The 20,193-nt window shown below is 70.8% G+C and overlaps 2 protein-coding genes across 5 annotated transcripts in view; both read right to left on the reverse strand.

Moving 5' to 3' along the window:
* The window catches only part of SLC12A5 (solute carrier family 12 member 5), a 30,232-nt gene extending 16,340 nt beyond the window's left edge, over positions 1-13,892 (reverse strand). For 3 of the 4 annotated variants that reach the window (XM_076351601.1, XM_076351600.1, XM_076351599.1), the window contains exon 1: positions 13,784-13,892. In XM_076351601.1, the coding sequence (XP_076207716.1) occupies positions 13,784-13,892 (109 nt within the window). Of the gene's footprint in view, positions 1-6,501; positions 6,626-13,783 lie in introns of those variants that run through there. The other variant, XM_076351602.1, reaches the window with a different exon arrangement.
* A 1,119-nt stretch (positions 13,893-15,011) lies between these two features.
* On the reverse strand, positions 15,012-19,568 carry MMP9 (matrix metallopeptidase 9). The gene is made up of 13 exons (XM_076351702.1): positions 19,403-19,568; positions 18,943-19,181; positions 18,440-18,588; positions 18,058-18,186; positions 17,802-17,975; positions 17,552-17,725; positions 17,240-17,413; positions 16,954-17,109; positions 16,639-16,864; positions 16,381-16,520; positions 16,116-16,266; positions 15,909-16,012; positions 15,012-15,599 (listed from the first exon to the last, which is right to left on the reverse strand). Exons 1-13 carry the CDS (start codon positions 19,544-19,546, stop codon positions 15,490-15,492), a joined length of 2,070 nt encoding a protein of 689 aa, XP_076207817.1. The 5' UTR covers positions 19,547-19,568; the 3' UTR covers positions 15,012-15,489.
* Between the last annotated feature and the right edge of the window lie 625 nt (positions 19,569-20,193).

Consider the following 20,193-nt stretch of genomic DNA (forward strand, 5'->3'; position numbering starts at 1 on the left):
CAGCCCCCGCGGCACAGGGAAACCTGAAACGATTGCCCTGGTCCCCAGACCTGGGCGGGAGGAGAGGGGCTCCCCACCACGCACCCATCCCAACCACCATGGCCCCGCAGCCAGGGCAATCGCACTGCTGGCGGCAGCAGCACCACGGGGCAGGCTGCCTGCACGGGCAGGGTTACAGACCTGCTCCACACCCTGGGCCTGGGGCGAGAGCCATCCCCTCCACTGGCCTTGAGCACAGAGCCCGGAGCCCAGGAGCACCTGGGGGCGCAGGGACGGCGCAGGGGCCACCTGTGGGCCAGGGTGGTGCAGCCACCCACACACCGCAGCAGCCCCGGGACAGACACTGTGACCGTTTGGAGCAGCCCGGTCCTTTGAAGACCGCCTGCCTCCTGCCAGTTGACTCATATACGGGATCCTGGGAGCCGGTTTGCCTGTGTGCGGTGGTGATTCACCATCTGCAATTTCCCCGGCAGACGCGGTGCTCCTGGCTGACCAGGAGGTGAAGCCCCAAGTGCCGCAGGTGACGCCGATCCACAGGCTGGGCCCCGCCTCCCACCGGTCCCCGGGCTCCTCCGGCATGGGGCAGCGGGGCGGCAGTGTCCCTGATGGCGCAGCCAAACTGCGGGGCAGAGCCCGCAGGCTCCTCCTGCACAGGAATGGCCGTGGTGGCAGCACCGGGACACCCTGGCCCACAGGTCCGGCCGGCTGCTGCACCGCCGGCATGTGCCCTGCCCCATGTCCCCCACCGAAGGGTGAGCGGGGAGTTCTCAGCACGGACCCAACGTGCTCCTTGCTCCAGGTTTAGTTTAAAGCACTGCACCCAACGCTCATTAGGTAACAGCGGTGGCACGGGCTGGCACCCACCCGCTTGCCATGGCTCCCACCCACTCGCACCGGCTCCAGGGACCGCGCAGACGTGAGACATCCACCACGCCAACAGTGACACCCTCCAGGCCGACAGCAGGGCCCATCCCCAGCACAGGGCCGTGAGGACACAGGACTGGGGGTGTCTGGAGCCCACCTCTCCACCCTGGGACCGAGCGAGGCTGGGCGGCACCTCAGGGGCATGGGGGCAGGGGCAGCCTGGCAGGGGGGACATGCTCGCAGCCTAGTGAGGCCCTGGGATCCCACCGGGAGAACAGAGCCCGCGGGGGCCTCGCCTCGCCGCTTGGTACCCGGCCGACGACATCACCGTGCTGGTTTCCATGGCAACGGTGAGCCATGGCGGCCTCGGCTCCCGCTCTTATGTAACAGCACAGGCGACCGGACACCGGCCCCGCATGGCACCCGCACCCCAGCCCACCAGCACCCGCCATACAGCACGGCTGGGCCCCCCGGCCCCAGCCCGCCCCGACCCCACGGGACTGGCACTGCCTGGCTCCGCACGACAGACACCAGCAGCACCCCCGGGTGCCCACGCTCCAACCCACTGGCACCACAACAGCACCCAAACCTCGCAGTCCCTCCACCCCCCGGCCCAGGGCACCGCCCCTCTCCAGCACCGCAGGGACTGCGGCCCGGTGCTGGCATCACCCAGGCTGCCAGGGCCGGCCCAGGTCACAGGAGCCCCTCACCTGGTGGTGCTGCTGGGAGGACCGGCACTGGGAGAGGCCCCAGGCTGGTGGGAAGTGGGGACACAGGGACATGCACATGGCACAGCTCCGGCACCCTCGGGGCATGGCTCGGAGGGACTCCTGGCCACCTGCCTCGCCCCTGGCCCCGCAGGCTGGAGGCAGTTAAGTGCCATGGCTGTGGGGTCCCAGGTGACGATGCACTCCCCACTCCTGCCAGGGACCATTTTGCTGCAGAAGGGCTGGTGCAGCCTCCCCCCGGCAGCTGGCACAGGATTTGTGGTCTGTGCAGGCAGAGGAAGGCAGAGGTACCATAGCCCGTCCTGGGCAGGGCCCACCCTGTCCCCCACCCGCCACCACCACGGCCACTCCCTGCCCAGCGGCACTGAGGGGGTGACAACTCCGGGCCGTGGGGACACGCAGGACCCTGCCATGTCCTCCCAGCGCCTGCCAGGCCTGCCTGTGCCCCACTCCCCCAGCACAGCCCAGGGACGAGCGGCACCGGGGCAGGAGCGCAGGATGGGGCTGGGCAGTGCTGAGGCCGGACAGCCCGGTGTGGGAGAGGCGGCATGAGCAGAGCAGAGCCGAGCCGTGCCAGGCTTCGATCCCGGCGGTGAGCCACCCCCCTCCCCAGGGATCACTCAACATGAATTGGCCTTTTAATTTGCTGCGGCGGCTGGAAGGGCTCATGGCGGGATTGCTGCCAGGAACCCGCAGCCCCGCTGTGGGCACTGTGCAGTCCCACTCGTGGCAGGGGTTACCACCGACCATGCCTGCCCAGGGCATCCCAAAGCCGACCCCGCTGCCCGACCCGGCAGCCCAGAGCCCCCACAGCTGAGGAACAGTCCCTGCGCCCCTGGGAGCTCACCCACCCCACAGGGCAGTGCTTGGGCTGCAGCACCAGCCACAATGTGATCTCCTAATGGCTTTTTACTCAGACCTAAATTGGGTTGGGAAGCGTCATGTCCCTCATCCCAAATCCTCCCTAATCGCTTTACACGGCACAGGGCACCGAGCACTGGCTGGGGAGAGCCCAAGCAGCCAAACCCTATGGGCTAATTAACCAGAGCTGCTGCCGGGGCTACTGCCTACTCCTGCCCGGCCACGGCCAGCCCATCCCCTCCACGGCACACTGCGAAGGCTGGCTCCCTCACAGCTGCCACACACAGTGAGACCTGGCCAGGGACATTGGGCGCTGGGGCTGGGGCTGTGGCGCCAGCTGGGAGGAGCAGCGGGTGAGGGGGGATGCAGTGGGGGCAGCCCCGGCCCCACACTCCCCCTGCGCCTCCGTTTGTGCTCCTGCAGCACCCTAGGGCCCGCCAGGTTCTGGCACAGGGGTGCTGACAGCTCAGGGACCCCCTGTGCGGGCCTGGCCACTGGCCCCTCCTGAGCCACTGCCCCACACCAGTCCTGCCAGCCCCAGGGGCAGGAGTAGTGCGGCTGCTGCTCACGGCACCCAGGGACACCCCGGGGCTCCCCTGGAGGCGCACAGGGCACCTTGACTTTTGCCAGAGCGTTCGACGGCACTGGCTGGCAAGCAGCCTCCTCCCGCTCCCCGGGGCTCTGCCCGCAGCCAGCGGCAAGGGGCACCCCAGGGTGACCCCAGCAGCCCGGCAAGCACATGGGTGAGCACGTGGCCCTGGCTGATGTCCCCAGCTGCTGCTGTTTTGCAGGAGCTGCTGGCCAGGGAGGCCACAGTGCTGTTTTGTCACCCCTGGCCATCAAGGGGACTTGGCCACACGTCCACTGGCTTGGTCCTGGGCTGCTGGCCTGGAGGTGCCTAAGGCAGATGGGGATGTCCAAAGGGCCCTTATGGTGGCTGGCACCTCTGCTCCTACCCAGGCTTCCTTCTCCCCTGAGCAAGGGTATCTGCCAGCTGCCCCAGGTAGGGTAACCCTCAGAGAGGCCACGGAGCCCCCGCAGCCCCCACCAAGGCAGAGACCACCAGCGGCCAGAGCAGTGCTGGCTCGTGCTGGCAGTGTGCACAGCAGTGCTGGCTCCCGGCTGCAGCGCAGCGGTGGGGTGAGGGTGGTTGGGGTGGGGGGATGTTCCCCCAGCCCCGGGGCTGCGCTTGGCCCCTCCAGCTGGTAGGCACACCGAGTGGCCTTTTGGGCTGGATTCTTTCACTGCCTGACCCAAATTGGACCAACTGCTACTTCAGACCTATCCTCTTTCTTCCTAAACCTGGGATTATCCTCCCTTTGATCAGCCGGCCCTGCAGGCGCAGGATTTCCAGCACAGGCGCTTTGGCTGGCTGCATTTAAACAGCTTCCCAGATTCTCCGACAGCCCGAGCCCTGCCTTGGAAATGGCCGTGGAGATGAGCTCCAGCAAAGCTCCTGGCCCCAGGTCTCCCCTCCTTGGGCAGCCCAGTGCCTCCAGGCTGGAGTGCTGGCACGGTAGCCTGCAGCGGGGCTGTGTCTGACATTTCCACACCCCAAACAGAGCGGTGCAAGCTGCCAGCCTGAATACTGCAGGCAGCAGCTCTGTCTGCCCCCTCGCTCCCCACCACCTCCCCAGGGGGTCTGCCACCAGCCCAGCCCTTGCCAGGCTGCCAAGGCTGGAGCCCTTGCAGCCCTTGTCAGAGGCTCTCACAGTCTATCCAGAGTGGGGACCCGAGCGGGGATGCTGCTCAGCCTTTCTGACAGAAATGGCCTAAGTGGCACCCAGGGCTTCAGCAGCTCTGCTGGGCTCAGCAAATCGACAGACGGCCAGTGCTGGAGCAGCCGGGATGCATGGGGGGGCCCCACTGGCATGCAACAGCTCTGCCACCCCCCGGGTCATCCACAGTCCGTGCAGGCAGACACCGCACAGTGATCTCAGTGTGACCCTCGGGGGGGGGGGGAGGCAATCCCACCCCCCCGCAGCAGCCGCCCTCAGCACGGGTGCAGAAGGCCCTGCCGCACCCCTCCCCACAGACCCTCCCCTGCTCTCCCAAGCCCCCCCCAGGGCCCCCACCACCTCCAGCCCCACGTCCGCTGGCCCACAGGACACCATCTCGCCAGGCCCAGCTCCAGGGACAGTCTGTCTGGTCCATCTGTAGTGGCACCGTGTCCAGCCCTCCTGCCAGACCCCAGCAAGGCAGAAATGCCTGCCGCCACGCTGCCGGCACTGCTGCGATGGAAACGCAGCGAGTGGGATAGATCCTGGTGCTGCAGAGGGCAAGGGGAGGGCGAGAGCCCAGGGAAGGGCATGTCCGGGGGCCAGTGCGGCTCCCCCCAGCCCAGCAAGGTGCCCCCAGAAGACTCCTGCAAGCCCTGACCTTGAGTGGAGCCGTGAATAAACAAGCATATAAACAGGCTCCGGTCGGCGGAGCAGAGCGAACACCAAAAGCCTCGTCGTGGCTGTGCCCAGAGCCTCACTGCAGGCAGCCAGGGACTTCTGCAGTGACTGCCAGCACCGGCTGTCCCCTCCTGGCTGGGGCTTTCAGCAGACCCTGCGAGGGGACCCAGCAAGGGGACCTGGTGGGGGGCTGGGGGGAGTCAGAGAGGCACTGCAGGTCCCCTCGGGCACACCTCTGCATTTCCCTGGCTCCAACCCATCCCTGTGCCCGACAGAAGCACCTGCAGGAGAGGGTGCTGCACTGGCCCAGCTGCCTGGGGCTGGACATGGCCCCACAGGGGCCTGAGGACCCTCCGCAGCAGCTCGGCTGTTGGCAGGTGCCCCGGGGAGAGCTCAGGCCAAAGTGCCAGCAGCCGCGTGGCCGCTGCCAGGGGCTGGTGGCCCCACCACCCGCGGGGCTGCAGCCCCGTCCCCTCGCCCGCAGCGGCCTTGCCCGCCTGCACTGCGCCGGGGCTGCAGCATGCCCGGCATGGCACAGGTTGGCAGGGAATGGCACAGCTTGGCCCGGACTGGCAGGGCACGGCACGGGCTAGACCGAGCGGACCAGCTCGGCTCAGCTTGGCTTGGCACGGCTCGGCACGGCACGGCTCAGGTTGGCTTGGCACGGCACAGCTCGGCACAGCTCGGCACGGCAGACCGCAGCGGTCCGGGCCGATCGGCTCCTGCCGGCCCCGGCGCAGGGCCCGGGCGGCCGCTTCAGCACCGCGGACAGCGGCGGCGGCGGCACGGGGCTGGCGGAGCCCCCGCGCGGCGCCGGGGGGCGGCGGATGCGGGAGGGGGGCGGTGGGGCGGCTGCCGGGGATCGGGGGGCGGCAGCGGGGAGGAATGGGGGGGCGGCAGCGGGATGAGGGAGGCGGTAGGGAGGGATGGGGGGGCGGCAGCCGGAGACGGAGGGCGGCAGTAGGGAGAGCTGGGGGGGCGGCAGCGGGGATGGGGGAGGCGGTAGGGAGGGATGGGGAGGAGGTAGCCGGGGACGGGTGGGCGGCAGCCGGAGGGGGAAGGCGGTAGGGAGGGACGGGTAGGAGGTAGCCGGGGTAGGGGGGGCGGCAGCCGGGCGCGGGGACCCCTGCGGGGGTCCCGGGCGGGCGGGAGCGGGCCGGTGCAGCGGTCGCCGGGGGCTGCCCGGGAGAGGGCAGGGGCCGGCGCCCGGCGGGATCGCCCGGAGCACAGCCCGCAGCCCACGCCCCCCGCCCGGGAGGAGGCTCCCCGGCAAGCCCCAGGCACCGCTCAGCCCCGCCGCGGCCGCTGCTCCAGCCGCGCCGCCGTTTCCCGGGGCTGCCGCAGCGGCGGGAGCGGGGCCGGGGCTGCGCGGAGGCGCCGGCAGCGGGAGCAACCCCGCACCGTCCGCATCGCCCGCCGCAGCCCCGCGGGGCCGCGGACCAAAAGCCGCCGTCGCGGCCGGTGCCGGTGCCGCCCGCCGGCCCCGCCGCGGGGTCCAGCGGCCGTGGCACCCCCAGCCTTGCGGCCCCCGGCTCCGCGCCGCCTCTGCCACCCGCTCGGCGCCGAGCCTCGGCCCCCAGCCCGGCAGGGGCGGCCGCCACGGGCTCCCCCGGTCCCCGGTCCCCGGTCCCCCGGTCCCGGTCCCTCACCTTGGCTGGCGCCGCCGTCGCCGTCCTCGCAGTCGGCCAGGTTGTTCAGCATGGCGCCGGCTGCCCGCGGCCGCACGCTGCTGCCCGGGAGCTGCGAGCGCCGCGCTCCGCAGCCAGCCGCGTCCCCGCGTCGCCGGTGGGAGGGGGCTGCAGTGCGGAGGCGCCCGGGCTCACGGCTCGCTGCTGGCGGCGGAGCCCAGCCCGGCCGCTCACTTCATCACGTATGCAGGAGGCATTGCCCCCGCCGCTGTGGGGAGGGGAGCAGCGGCAGGCAGGGGCGAGGCGGGGGAGGGCGCGGAGCGGAGCGCACGCCGCCTCCCGGCTGAGCCAGGCGGGGGGAGGAACTAGGGCACGGCAGCGCTGCGGGCCCCGGCTGGCGCGGGCGGGACGGCCCCGCACCCCGCACCGGCCCCCGGCGCAGCCCCGGGACCGGGCACCCGGCTCGGGGCGTGCAGTGGGGCAGACCCTGTGCCTGCGGGGCCGACGCATCCCCAAGGGACGCCGAGGCCTGGGGTCAGGGCAACCCCCTGCCCGGGCGGCCCCCGCCCCTGCCTGCAGTGAGGCCAGCGGCAGGCAGGTCCCGGGTGGGGCAGGGCCAGCCACGCCGAGGACCCCTCTGCAGGCAGCAGGGCCCCGGCCGAGGGCGAAGCCCCCCAGCCCCAGCAGCAGGATCGGCCTGCAGCCACCATCATCCAAGGGCACCCCGGGGAGAAGGGGGATGGCCAGACCACCCAGCAGCGGGGCCAGGGGTCCGGCAGAGGCTGCCAACCCCGCTCTGCCCAGCAGCGCTGCAGAGTGGGGAATGCTGCCCACAGACGGGAGCGGGCTTGGCCTGACCCCCCCCCCCCGGGGTCTCCAGGGGGGCCAGGGTCACACTGCTCCCGGGAACACCCTGGCACAGCCCCACCTCAGACCTGCAGCACGGCAAGTCCAGGGGCTGACCCTGGAGAAGGACTGTGAAGAGGACAACCCCCCAGGCCCTGCTGCCTCCTGCGGAGCCCCCAGCCCTCACAGCCTCTCCCCCGGCAGAGCTGTGGGGCTCAGGGCCACCTTTGGGCTGGGGGCTGCTGACAGGACCCCGCAGGGCCGCTCGCAGCCCCCCCTTCTCTCACCCACTTAATCCGGGAGGATCCCAGAGCCGGAGCTGGCTGCAGCTCCCGGCATCTCCTCCAGAGCGGGCTGAGATCATGACAGCCGGCTGGCGTTAGTTACTTCTTGACGGCTGTAATTAATTGTTTACTTTCTCCTGGTACGGGGCCAGCTGCTCTGCAGCGCGAAGGCTCCCCGGCCTTCACCTTGCAGGGCAGGAGGGCTCAGACCCCTTGCACCGCCCCTGCCAGCAGCCCCAGCCTCTGCCCTGCCTGCTGCAGCCAGGACCCCCGGGGCCGGGCATCCCCTGGGAGCCACATGAGCACAGCCCCAGCTCTGCTGCAAAGGGTGCAGGATGGCCCGCAGGCAGGGTGGGAAGCTCAGGGCCTGCCCCAGCGTGGGCAGAGCGCTGTCGTCGTCCCTCCCCCCCCACATTTGGCTCCCAGCCCCCCTCCCTGCCCAGGACCCCGCGCACCAGCATGGGGCTGCCCCTGCCCAGCCGCAGCAGCACCGTGCCCTCACCCCCGCGTCCCTCAGCCTTGAGTGGGAGCCAGCGCTGGAACAAGGGGCTGGCCCACTCCCAAGGGACAGGACTGGCCCCTGCGCGCTGCCTGCACAGCCAGGGCTGCAGGCAGGATGCAGTGGGCAGAGCTGCTCTCCCTGGTGGGTCCTGGGGGGTTTACACAGCCCACCCATGCGTGGAGGCCGTGGCCGGGCAGAGGGACAGTGGGCGAGGGGCCATGCAGGGGCCAACCAGCCACGGCGAGTGCTGAGCACCGAGAGGGTGGTTCTGCCCAGGAGGCCGCAGCGCGTGGGCTCGCACAAGAGGGATTTTCCTGCTAAAACAGATGGGGGGGAGGGAGCACGTGAAAGACCACTAATCCCCTCATCCCTGGATTATGGCTCCATTTCAGGGGCTCAGATTTGCCAGCAGCACGGGGGGGGCTACACTATCAACTGCATTTGCTTAGCCCATGCGCAGGGTCCCACCGGCATGGGGGAGCACATTGAGGGTGTCCCCAGGGCAGAGCCAGACCAAGGGGGCTCAACCCCCCAGCATGGCACTGACCTAACCCTGGCCCGTGAGCGTGATGCCCTGGGGCTGGGGTACGTGGCCCCAGTGCACTGGGAGTGGAGAGGCTTGGCATGGCTTGGGCAGCACCCATGCCCTTGCGCTGCCTGCAGCCCCAGTGCCAGACCCCTTTTCTGGCACCCTGCAGCACCCAGGGTATGGGCAGAGAAGCTGGGGATGGAGGGAGGCAGACGGCTTTCCCTGGGCATGGGGGGGGGGATCAGCTGCAAGTGACCCCTGAGCCCAGGTGCAGGCAGGATCCTGGCATGGGGCCAAGCACGGCATCAGTGCCCCACTTAACTGCAAGAGGCTGCTTGGGAATGACGAGGGAGAGCTGCACGCTCCTTTGCCAGGCCAAGGGGTTGCAACAGCACAGCTGGACCACCCCCCACGATGCCTCTGCACACCCCCCGGGATGGAGAATGCTGAGCTGCATGAGACCCCCAAGAGCCGGAGCCAGTCTGGGACACGGAGCATCCCTGCAAACCACCTTGTGCCACTGCAGACCCCGCAGAGCCACCCAAGCACATCCCAGACACCCCTGCACCCACTGTGTTGCGCAGAGCCCGGGTGGGGGGAACCGCCCCTGCAGCCCTTCCCAGGGCAGGCGTCCCAGCAGCCAGCCACACAGCCCTTGCCTGTCCTGTCACCGGCAGTGGTCAAACCTCCCAGGGGCAAGACAGGTGCCGGAGGCACTGGGAAACCTCCTGAGGGCACAGAGTGGGCAGCCTGGCAGCAGCCTGCCCGGGAGGTGAGGGCAGTCATGCTGCAGAGATCCTAGTGGGCACGCTGCACCGCCTGCAGCGATCCGCGGGCACCGTCAGCAGCCTGCCTGACCCACACCCTGCCTGGACAGGAGACCCCGTGGTCCCAGCTCGGCAGGGTGCTCCTCACAGCGCCGGGGGCTCGAGGGCATGAGGCCAGACAGCCCCCAGGAGAAAGAAGAGCTGGGGCAGGAGAGGCCCCAAGAGGACAGAGGGGTGGGAGGGGAAGCCCAGAGGCACAGTGGGGTGCAGAGGGCAGCGATGCACACACACAGCCGTGGGCCATGCCGGAAGATTTGCATCACGGTGTGCCCTGCACCGCTCTGTCCTGCCGGCCCCATGAGCCTGGGGGCAGCACGTCCTACAGCACCTCAGCGGGATGGAGGGGTCTTGCTCATCCCTGTCCAGACAGGTCAGGGCCCTGCCACCAGCACCAGGGCAAAAACAGAGCCTGGAGGTGACATGGGTGCCAGCTGGGACCTGCCACCAGCCCCAGCAGTGGGACAGGACATGGAGGGAGGGACATGTCCCGTGGGGCTGGGGGCAGAGCCACGAGGAGCCCGGAGCTGGTGCAGCTGCCCAAGGCCAAGAGCAGAAGGGCGGCAGTGGGGCAGGGCAGGAGGCAGTGGGGCAGGGCAGGAGGACGTGAGCTCCTGCGTCACGAGAGCCCCGCACTGTGCACAGCTGGTGTGGCGTCCCTAGCTGCCCTGCCCAGATGTCTTGCTGGCAGCAGGGCCATGGCAGCGGGCGGCCAGGCAGCCTGGCACAGGGATCAGCCGCGGAAGCGACCTCCTCCCACTGGGCCCCGCTCCTGGGTAGCGCAGCTGAGGACCCCCCCTCTGAGCAGCCCCGTGCCGGCTGCAGCGCCCCAGGGACGCCGGGCTGCCACAGCTGAGCGAGGGCCAGAGGGCCCGGTGCTGGCCGAGGAGCAGCTGCACAGCCATCACCGGCTGCTCCCGGAAGGGTTGGGTGCAGGAGCGTGGCTGACTGAGGCAGTGGGCTGTCCTGCATCCCACATGGTACCCCCTCCCCGGCCCCACAGCTTGTGCAAGCACCCCCAGCCCGTGGCACCCCGCTGGAGCACCCCACGATGGGTTTAGTGGCATGGAGAGGCCTCGGAAAGTTGCTGCAGGTGGCAGCTGGGGCTTGAGCTGCCCCAGCCCCCACCGGGAGCAGTCCCACACCCCCCCGTGCCACGCGGCCCGTTCATGGCGCAGCCCTTTGGCGCTTTTAACGACACGTCCCAAGAGCACCCAGTCTTCCACGAATCTGCCTTGCGTGGGTCCAGGCTGGGCGAGCCAGGGGGTCGCGGCAGCGGGGGGCGGTGGGCAGGACAGGCTGGGCCCCCCGCATGCACAGCCCTCGCAGAGCCTGCCCCTTGCATGCACCCCTCTGCGCCTGGCACCTGGTGCCTCGAGCCGGGGCTGTGGGGGCCCTGCCCTGGCACCCTGCGGGGGGCCCTGCCCCACCCTCGCACCCCCAGGGCAGCAGCCCTGGGGGGGTGGGTGTCCCTGTGGGCAGTGCCCACGCTGCCGGGACGCAGCCAGGGCTGGTGGGGCCACCGCCGCCGCCCAAGCACCCCCCACCCCGGGTGCCCACGCGTCGCCCGGGGCCGGCCCCCAGCACGGCTGCCCCACACAGCCCTGCCCACGGCCCTACGGCCCACGGCCCCGCCCTCCCCCGGCGGGTCTGGGAGAGCGGCTGAACCCCCCCCCCAGCATCAGGAGCCGCCGGCAGGGATGACACCGGGCTCGGTTTCCATGGCAACGAGAGAGGCTCCTTAACCAGCTTGTTGCCACGGCGACTGCCGCCGAGCCCGGCTGCCTCGGGATACGGGGGGGGGGCTCCGCTGCAGGGATGCCCCGGTGTCCCCCCCGAGCCAGGGCAGCTGCCCACGGCCAGCGCCCCGGGGGCAGCCCAGCCCCGCACGGCTGGGTCCCAGGGGAGGCCCACCCGATCCCCGGCCCCGCGGAAGGCCCGGCCTCCCACGCCGCGGGTGCCGGGGGAGACCCCCGTGGGGGCGGCCGCAGCGGCCGGGTCCCGCGGACGGCGGCGGGGCGGGGCCGGGCGGGGCACTCCCCCCCCCCCCGTCGGAGGCCGTCCCGTCCCGGCAGCGCCCCCTGGCGGCGCCGAGGCCCCGCGCAGCCCCGGCCGCCCCCGCCGACACCCGCGGGCCCCGCACGGACCCCGCGCCGGCCGCGGCCGTCCCGTCCCAACCCTCGGACCCAGCCCCGGCTCCGGCCGCGCTGCAGCAGCAACCTGCGCCCGGCCCCGGGGCCCCCGCTGCGGCGTCCTGCCGGCGCCCTGCCCGCACCCGGCCCGGCACCGGGAAGTCCCTTCCCACGGCCGCCCCGGCAGCCCTAGGCCGCCCCTGCCCGGGGTCCGCACGGGGCTGAAACCCCTCCCCAGCACCACCCCCAGCGCCGGCCGCGTGGGGCCGCCCACGGACAGAGCCGGCCGGGAGGGGCAGCAGCAAGGCGGCCCCACGGCCCCGGCACGCCGCAGGGAGCGTGGCACCAGCCCGCCGGGCAGGCTGCCCCCGGGCGGGGCCGGGTGGTCCCGCAGCACCGAGGTCTGCGCCGGGGTAGAGGGTCCTCCCGCCGCCCCTGCGGGTCCTCGCACCGCCCCGGCACCGAGCAGCATGGCCGGCTGCAGCCCCCACCTGCTGCCAGCCCCGCGCGTGACACTGGGAAGGGCCAGGCGGCACCGAGCACCCACCTGGGACCCGGTCCCTCCCCGGCGCCGCGCAGGCAGCTCTGCCGTCCACAGCCCCATGCCAGCCCCACGGGCGCCCAGCCCCATGGCACCCCCTCCCATCTATCCCCCCGGGAGGCTGCATCCACAGCCTCGGGGCCATGGAGCAACACGGGGCGTGAATCTGGGCCGCCCTGGGGCTCTCTGGCACACTGCCCAGACCCCTAGGCATGCACCCTGCCATGGCTGCGGCCGACCCACGGTGCAGGGTCGGTCCTGGGGCACCTGCTGGCAGGGCCGGGCAGCTGGCTGTCCTTTGCGAGGGCGCAAGGTCACAGCTCAGCCAGGGAGGGACGCCGCCCCTGCGCCTCCCCTGCCGCGGCCCCTGCGGCATGCCCACCCCAGCTCTCCCATGGCCAGGCCTGCTCCTCGCCTGGCTCGCCTGGCCCCCCGCGACTAGATCAGCTGCCGAGCTGATAAGCCATTCCTGGAGGGCCGCAGGCTCCGGCCACAGCTCCGGCTCAGCACTGGCTGCTCTGCCCCCAGTGCAGCCCATGGACCAGGCCCAGCCACCCTGGGATGCCGTGGGGTGACAAGTGGCCCTGCACCTGCCCACCACCGGGTCCAGCCCTGCGCCGCCCCACCATGGCCAGGGTCCTGGGCAGGGGACCCCAGGGGCCGGAGCCCACTCATGGGGGCACAGCCTGGCCTGGTCATTGCAGCGCCCGTCCGGCTGCTTGCCGCCTCCCACCAGCGCCCTTCGCTGAGGGCGCAAGGTCACAGCTCCGTGCAGCGCGGTGCTGCCGTCGGCTGGGTTTCTGGGATCGATATGGCTCCGGTGACGGTGCAGCCCCGCCACCACGTCCCCAGGCACTGCGAGGCGATGGCCTGCCAGCCCCAGTGCCCGTGCCCACTGCAGCCCAGTGGGCCGGCGCCACCGAGGGCTAGTCACAGCCTGCCCTCCCCATGCCCTCGCGCCGGCCCAACTGCAGCCCAACAGCCCACCCTCCTCCACGGCTCCCCGAGGAGCAGCATGTGGCCTCGTGCCCCACAGCCATCCCCCCGCATGCCAGCCATGATCCCGGCTCCGTCCCACTCCTGGTCCCACAGGAGCAGGGCCTTGCTCCTACAGACCCCTGTGATGGGGCATGGGAGCCCCCCAGGTAGTGGGGGCAGCCCCAGGGGAGAACCCGTGGATGAGGTGTCTGGCCCAGGCGGCCAAGCTCCACTCCCCACTCCACGCCCCCCATCCCCCGAGCCCCACAGCCCTGCGCCAGCCCCGCTCCGGGGGTCCCCGCCGCCTCTGAGGGGCCCAGCCGATCAACCACCGGCCCAGGGCGACTCCGCATCCCCCCCACGGTGGCCCGACGGCCCTGCCCTGCTCCGTGGACCCTTCCCATGGACCCTGCCCTGGGAAACCTACCCCATGGACCCTGCCCTGCCCCGTGGACCCTCCCCAGGGACCCTGCCCTGCCCACGGACCCTGCTCCACCGGTTCTGCCCTACCGGCTCTGCCCCACAGACCCCTCCCCACGGACCCTGCCCCGCCGGACCCTGCCCACGGACCTTGCCCCAGGGACCCTGCCCCACGGAGCCTCCCACGGAGCCTGCCCCACGGAGCCCCCCCCGCCGCCCGCCCCGCCGGCCGTCCCCGGGCGCTCACCTCTGCCGTCGCGGCCGGGCAGGCTGCCGCCCCCCGCGCCGTGGTCGGGTCCGCGGGCGGCCGTGGGGCCGTGGCGGGGCAGCGCGGTGACGGTGAACCGCCGGCTCATGGCCCCGCCGCCTCCACAAGTGGCTCGGGGCCCCGGCGGCCGCCGAGCGCGGCCCCGCCGGGCGCTGACCGGGGTCCTAGTGCCCGCGGCACCGCCCGCCGCGCCGCCCCCACGGCTGCAGGGCTGGCACGGCTCGGACCGGCTCGGATCGGCTCGGATCGGCTGGCACGGCTCGGCTTGGTGGGCACGGCTGGCTGGGCTGTCACGGCTCGGCCCGGCTCGGTTCGGCTTGACAAAGCTCGGCTCAGCTCGGCTAGGCTAAGCTCGGCTCGGCTCGGCTCGGCTCGGCTAGGCTAAGCTCGGCTCGGCTCGGCTCGGCTCGGCTCGGCACGGCTCGGTTCGGCTCGGCACGGCTCGGTTCGGCTCGACGGGACGGACCGCGGGGTCGCTCCGCCCCGCCCGGCCCCGCGCCGCTCCGCAGCCGCCGCCGCACGGGGGGTGCTGGGACCGGACCCCGGCGGGATGGGACGGGACGGGTCGGGTCGGGTCGGGCCGGGACCGCGCTCCGCCGCGCTCTGCCCCCGCCCTGCGCAGACCCGCGGCCGCTAATTACAGCCCCGGGGCTGCGGCCGCCCCACCCTGCCACGGCACCGGGCAGCCCCCGGACACGGCCCCGGACTCGGCCCCGCCGCTGGGCTTCGCAGGCCGCGCTGGGTCAGGTCGGGGTGGGCTGGGGCAGGGCGGCTCTGCGGTAGCAGGCCGCAGCAGGGGGTCCGGGCTGCAGCGGGGCCCGGCCACATGCCATGTCCCAGCCTGCGACAAACGCCCGTCTCTCACCGCCAGTGGAGAGCCGGGGACGCAGGGGAGGGCTGGGGGCTGGCGGGGTACAGGGGAGCCAGGACCTGGGGGGGATCGGCGGGCAGGAGGGGCTCTGGAGGTTGGAGGGGTGCAGGGGGCTGCACGTGGCATGGGGCTGGTGGCGGGGGATGTTGGGACCTAGGGACGTCCTCCCCGGTGGGACCCAGTGTCCCTTAGGGATCCCAGAGCCCTCAGCAGGAGTGGGGCTTGGCTGCAGACTCCCCCTCCCAGCGCCCCCTTCCCCACCGATGCTGGCACCCCACACCTTGGGGTTCGCTGCGCCGTGGCCCCAGCCGGCTGACGGAGCACTCAGAGGCCATGTCTGAAGGATTGTCTTTATTAAAAACGGGCAGATGAGATTGGCAGAGCCCCACGTCCCCATCCTGGCCAAGTCCCGGGGCACCAGCTCCCAGTGGAGCCCGGCCCAACCCGGCATGGCTGGCTCAGGAAAAAGACAAAGTCATTAACAAATCCGTGTGCGGTTCGCACCAGGCAAATGCCTCTGCGTGGTGGAGCCGGCGCTGCCAGGGGCAGCACGGTGCCGGCTGCGGTGAGAGTCCTGCTCCTCAGCCGGGGCTCCCCGGGCTGGGCAGCTCCCGAGGGGCGACCCCAGGACTCCCTTCCCCCTCCTGACGGGGAGACAGCAAAGCTCCCACCAAGGTGGGGGCTGCCCCACGGCCGCGAGGCTGCACAGCCCCCAGTGCCCCGGGGGGGTCAGGCTACAAGACAGGAGCCGTGGGGTTGGGAGCAGTGGGCAGGGAGCAGCGTGGTGGCTGGAGCCGGGCGGCCGGTCAGGTCCTCAGTGCTGAGGGCACTGCAAGATGTCGTACTTGACGTAGCCCACCCGGTCCACCTGGTAGCGCGGTGTCATTCTCCAGTAGAAGCTGCCCTGGCAGAAGTGGTACTTGTCTGGGTGAGGAGGGAGGCCGAGAGAAAGGAGAGTCAGCAGGAGGATGGCCGTGCAAGGACCCATCCTGGCAGCCGCCTGAGCAGCGCGGGCACACGGGGATCTGGCCCCGGCAGGCAGCCCTCGCCAGGGCCCGGCTAGCCCCACCACAGGGACCTGCTGGGGCTGATGGCGTGCCCTGCCCCAGGGCCGTTTCCCCATGCCCACGAGAATCCCGAGCCCAGCACCGGGTCGATGCAGCCCCTGCCCGCAGGAGGCTCAGGGCAGCCCAGGGTGATGGCATGGCCCCCACCCACCAGGTCCCCGCTCACCTTGGTAGAGGAAGACATTGTGTGCGTCGAGGGGGACACCAGTGAAGACATCGTCGGTGGCGCGGGGGTAGCCCTTGTCCACCCTCTGGACCTTCACGTCCAGCCTGCAGGGAGAGCAGAGCCATGCTGAGGGCTGCCGGGAGCCCTCCGTCCCAGCCCTTCGCAGGGGGAGCCAGCAGGCGCCGCCGCAGCCATCCAGACCCTCACCTCCAGTAATTCTCCCCACTGAAGAGCAGCACTTTGCCACGGCCCCGCTGCAGGGCCCCTGAGATGCGGCCAGCTTCCTTCCTGATGCCTAGCTTCTCAATCCCCCGGGGGCCCAGCATACTTTTGCCAGAAAACACCCAGAACTGCCGACCTGCAGCCGGGAGAGAGCACGGGCATCAGCCAGCCCTGAGGGTGCCAGGGCAGGAGTGGGCTCCTCATGCCAGCTGCCGGCACCAGGGCTGAGGGCAACAGGGGCAGAGCTCACCGGCAAAGAAGAAGACCCTCTTGGTGAGCACGTCCTGGAAAGCGGCATCGATGACAGCCGGGAGGCCGGGCCAGGTGTCTGCGACGGAGAAGGCGCCCTGGATGCCCGACTTCCAGAAGGACGAGCGGGTCCAGTATTTCCTGGTGGGGAAGGTCAGCCGTCCTGGTAACCTCAGCCTGGCACAGCCCCATGTCCCCCCACGCCTGCTTGTTGCCCTGGCACTTGCCAGGGCAGGGGGTGCTGGGCACTGCCGCTCACCCATCCTTGAAGAAATGCAGCTCCCCGTTGATCTCTGTGATGGCATCAAAGTTCTTCTCCATGCAGGCATCCCGGCTGGGGTCCACAGGAATGGGCTCGACCGTGGGCTCCAGCGTCTCCTCCTCCTCCTCGGTGGTGGAGGTGCTGCCAGCCTCTGTGGGCATGGGCTGGGGCTCCTCAGTGGTCATGGGCACAGGGGCAGTGGGCTTGGGGCCAGAGCCACGACCTGAGCAAATACAAGGGAGGGTGTGAGGCTGTGGGCTGGCCCAGTGCCGCAGGACCACCAGCATGCCCAACCGCGGCGCAGCTGCTCACCATAGAGGTACTGGATGCCCCGGACATCATCTGGGTCCAGCTGGAAGTCCTGGACGTAGCTATACATGGGGTACATCAGGGCCTCACGCACGCTAGAGTGGTCCAGCCCCAGCGAGTGCCCGAACTCGTGGGCAGCCACCAGGAAGATGCTGTAACCTGGGGGAAAGCACCGGCCTCAGTGCCTGGCGGGACAGGACACACCAGCCGGGGACTGTGACCCCCATGGGGACCGCAGCAGTGCGGCAGCATGGTGTGGGGCCGGAGGGCACGGGCAGGGGGCTGGTACCTCTGTCCGGGCAGAAGCCCCACTTCTTGTCGGTGTCATAGTTGCTGGTGGTGGCACACCAGAGCTTGCCGTCCTGCCGGCCCTGGCTGGTGCAGGCACTGTAGGACTGCCCCAGGAAGGTGAAGGGGAAGACGCACGGGTCGCCCTGGGAGTTGCCGCCGATCACCGCTGTGTCTGCAGTGCAGTGTCAGTGGGGCTGGCCCTGGCCCCCTGGACGGCCCCAAGACCCCTCAGGTGCCCATCCTGTACACCACAGCTGGGGACCAGCCACCCTGCATGCCCCCTCCCCGCGCGCCCCCTCCCCACTCGCACCTCGGTTGGGGCAGAAGCCATATTTCTTGTCCTGGTCGAAGTTGGCGGTAGTGGCACACCAGCGGTAGCCATCGGAGCGCCCGTCCGTGGTGCAGGTGTCATAGGAGGTGCCGTCAAAGATGAAGGGGAAGACGCAGGGGGACCCGTCACTGTTGCCGCCGTTGGTGTAGAGGACTGCAGGGTGAGGAAGGGTGAGGACGGCCCTGAGCACCCGCGGGGCTGGGCAGGGGCTGCAGCCACCGCTACTCACGTTCGCTGGGGCAGAAGCCATATTTCTTGTCCCGGTCGTAGCTGGCGGTGGTGGCGCACCAGGGCAGCCCGTCCGTGCGCCCTTCCGTGATGCACTGGGAGTAGGAGCGGCCCTCGAAGACGAAGGGGAAGTGGCAGTCGGCCCCGTTGGCATTCCCGTGGCGGGTCTTCACCACTGCTCGGGAGAAGGGCGGCTCAGCGACAGGGCTGGGTTGGGTGCCATCAGTCCCCCCTGACCCACCGGGCCCTGCCCTTACCTAAGCCGGTTCCCAGTGTCCAGAACTCGTCATCGTCGAAGTGGGCATCGCCCTGGACCCCTTGGCCTGGGGGAAAGGCATGGGCCAAGAGCCCATCCTTGCCGTCGAAGGGATACCCATCCCCGTGCTCTGCAGGGGAAAGCACCCTCAGACCCGGCCCTGCTAGAGGAGCCCCCGCATCCATGGCACACGCACGGACCCCAGGCACGTGAGCCCTGCGCGCCCCCTGCGTGCCTGCACACGCAAGTGCCTGTTGGCACATGCAGGAGCAGAGGAACCCTGGACATGCAGGGACACGGCCCGGGGAGATGTGGGCACATTGCCAGCCCTCCCCCCACAGCTGAGCCGGCTCCCGGCTCCCTGCCTTCCCGCAGGACGTCACCTCGGCTGCCGAACATGATCATGATGTCTGCCTCGCCGCTGTATATCTGAGTGAAGGTGAGGGGGGTCACGTCGCTCCACACTTTGAACGCCCGCTTGAAGGCGTCATCTATCACGGCACGGTCCAGGTCAGGGGAGTAGTTCATCACCCTGCCGGGGGAGAAGCAGGGGGGTCAGCGCTGTCAGGTCCTGGCTCGTGCTGCAGGAGTGACCCTGCTCCAGGCGCATGGCGGGGACATGCCCCCAACCCTGGGAGGGGACAGCAGTGCTGGCATGGCCGGCCACGGCCCTCAGGACAGGTCTCAGATGCTCTCCCAGGCACCAGAGAGCAGATGCTGCCGCTGTGCTGGCTTGGCCCTGGCTGCACCGAGACCCAGTGCCGAGGCACGGCCAGTGGGCTGAGCTGAGGCTGCCGCCCTGCCTGGGCCCTCACACCCATCTCCATCCCCCGGGCGATCGTTGCCCCGCAGGCATGAGGCTCCATCTCCTGGGGCAGAGACTCACCGGTATGTCAGGTCCATGTGGTCCCACTTGAGGTCCCCCTCGAAGGTGAGGAAGGTTCCCACGTCGGGGACGCCGCAGCGGGGGGCTCGCATGGCCTCCAGCGTGCCAGCGTCCAGCTCCCCCGTCTCCTCCAGGCCCAGCTGCTTCTGCATCTTGCGCAGCGCCTTGGCCAGGGACACATGCTTGCTGCCCGTCCTCGCCTCCGCCTCTGTGGCATAGCCGAACCGCAGCAGGTAGCTCTGGGGAGGAAAGGCAGCCAGAGGGGCTGAGTGAGGCGGGAGGGGGCTCAGGCAGTCCCAGGCACTGCACACCCCTGGTGCTGGACCCCAGCCCGGGCACCTCCCAGGGCGCAGGGAGACAGTCAGCCCTTGAGCTTGGCCCACAGCCCCGTACTGCTGCCCCGGGAGTCCCTCGGGGTCCTGGGTGCTGGGAGAGGGCCGTGGGGCTGCGCTCCCCTCACCTCCGCCAGCTCCCGGTCTGACAGGGTGCTGACCAGCTCCCCTGGGAAGGTGACAACCGCCTGTGGCTTGCTCTGGAGAGGGGCAGCACAGCAGGAGAGGGCCAGCAGCCCCATGGCGAGTGGGGCCAGGAGGATGAGTGCCATGGCGTGGCAGTAGCAGGAGGGCTGTGGCTGTGCCGGGTCCCTGCTGCTCACTCTGGGTGCCGCCAGGCTCTCACTCCTATTTATGCAGCAGGGAGGACAGTGAGTCACCCTCAGACCCCTCAGCCGCCGACTCACACTCCTTTCCCACAGTGACTAAAGGCACACTCAGGTTCCTCCGTTCCCTGCCTTAACTGTTTCATCACCTTGTTTACTAAACACATTCGGTCCCGTGGCCATGCAACTAAACACGCTCGGTCCCGTGGACACGCAAGGCGTGAGGACAGGCGCAAGGGAGAGCAGCTGGGCAGCTGTGCTGGGGCATGGCACAGCCTGGCTGCCCGGGGGCTGCCCCGCGGCGGGGCGGCCAGCAGTGAGGGGCATCGCCCTGCTGGCCCCAAGGCCATGGTGGCAGTGGGGACAGCAGGGGGTTGTGGAGGCCGGGGGGCCAGCTGGGCGCTCGGGACCCTGCAGCCATGTTGCCGCACCGGCCGATGCTGAGCTCGGCTGAGGGCCAATGCCACCAGAGCCAGACCTGCAGGGGCCTGGGTGGGCACCGGGGCTGCGTGGGCAGAGCCGGCAGGAGAGCCCCTGCCCAGAGCTCCTGTGCCTGCAGCCCACCTGCCTGGGAGCCGGACGCCAGAGCTCGG

This window comes from Aptenodytes patagonicus, chromosome 14 (genome assembly GCF_965638725.1).
Source record: "Aptenodytes patagonicus chromosome 14, bAptPat1.pri.cur, whole genome shotgun sequence".
Lineage (NCBI taxonomy): Eukaryota > Metazoa > Chordata > Aves > Sphenisciformes > Spheniscidae > Aptenodytes > Aptenodytes patagonicus.

Excerpts from the sequence above, each read along its gene's own strand:
- MMP9 (XM_076351702.1), bottom strand. The coding sequence starts at position 19,546 with ATGGCACTCATCCTCCTGGCCCCACTCGCCATGGGGCTGCTGGCCCTC. Across the intron at positions 18,589-18,942 it reads CACATGGACCTGACATACCG|GGTGATGAACTACTCCCCTG; the intron begins GTGAGTCTCTGC and ends CTCCCCCGGCAG. Across the intron at positions 17,110-17,239 it reads GGGCTTCTGCCCGGACAGAG|GTTACAGCATCTTCCTGGTG; the intron begins GTACCAGCCCCC and ends GCTTTCCCCCAG.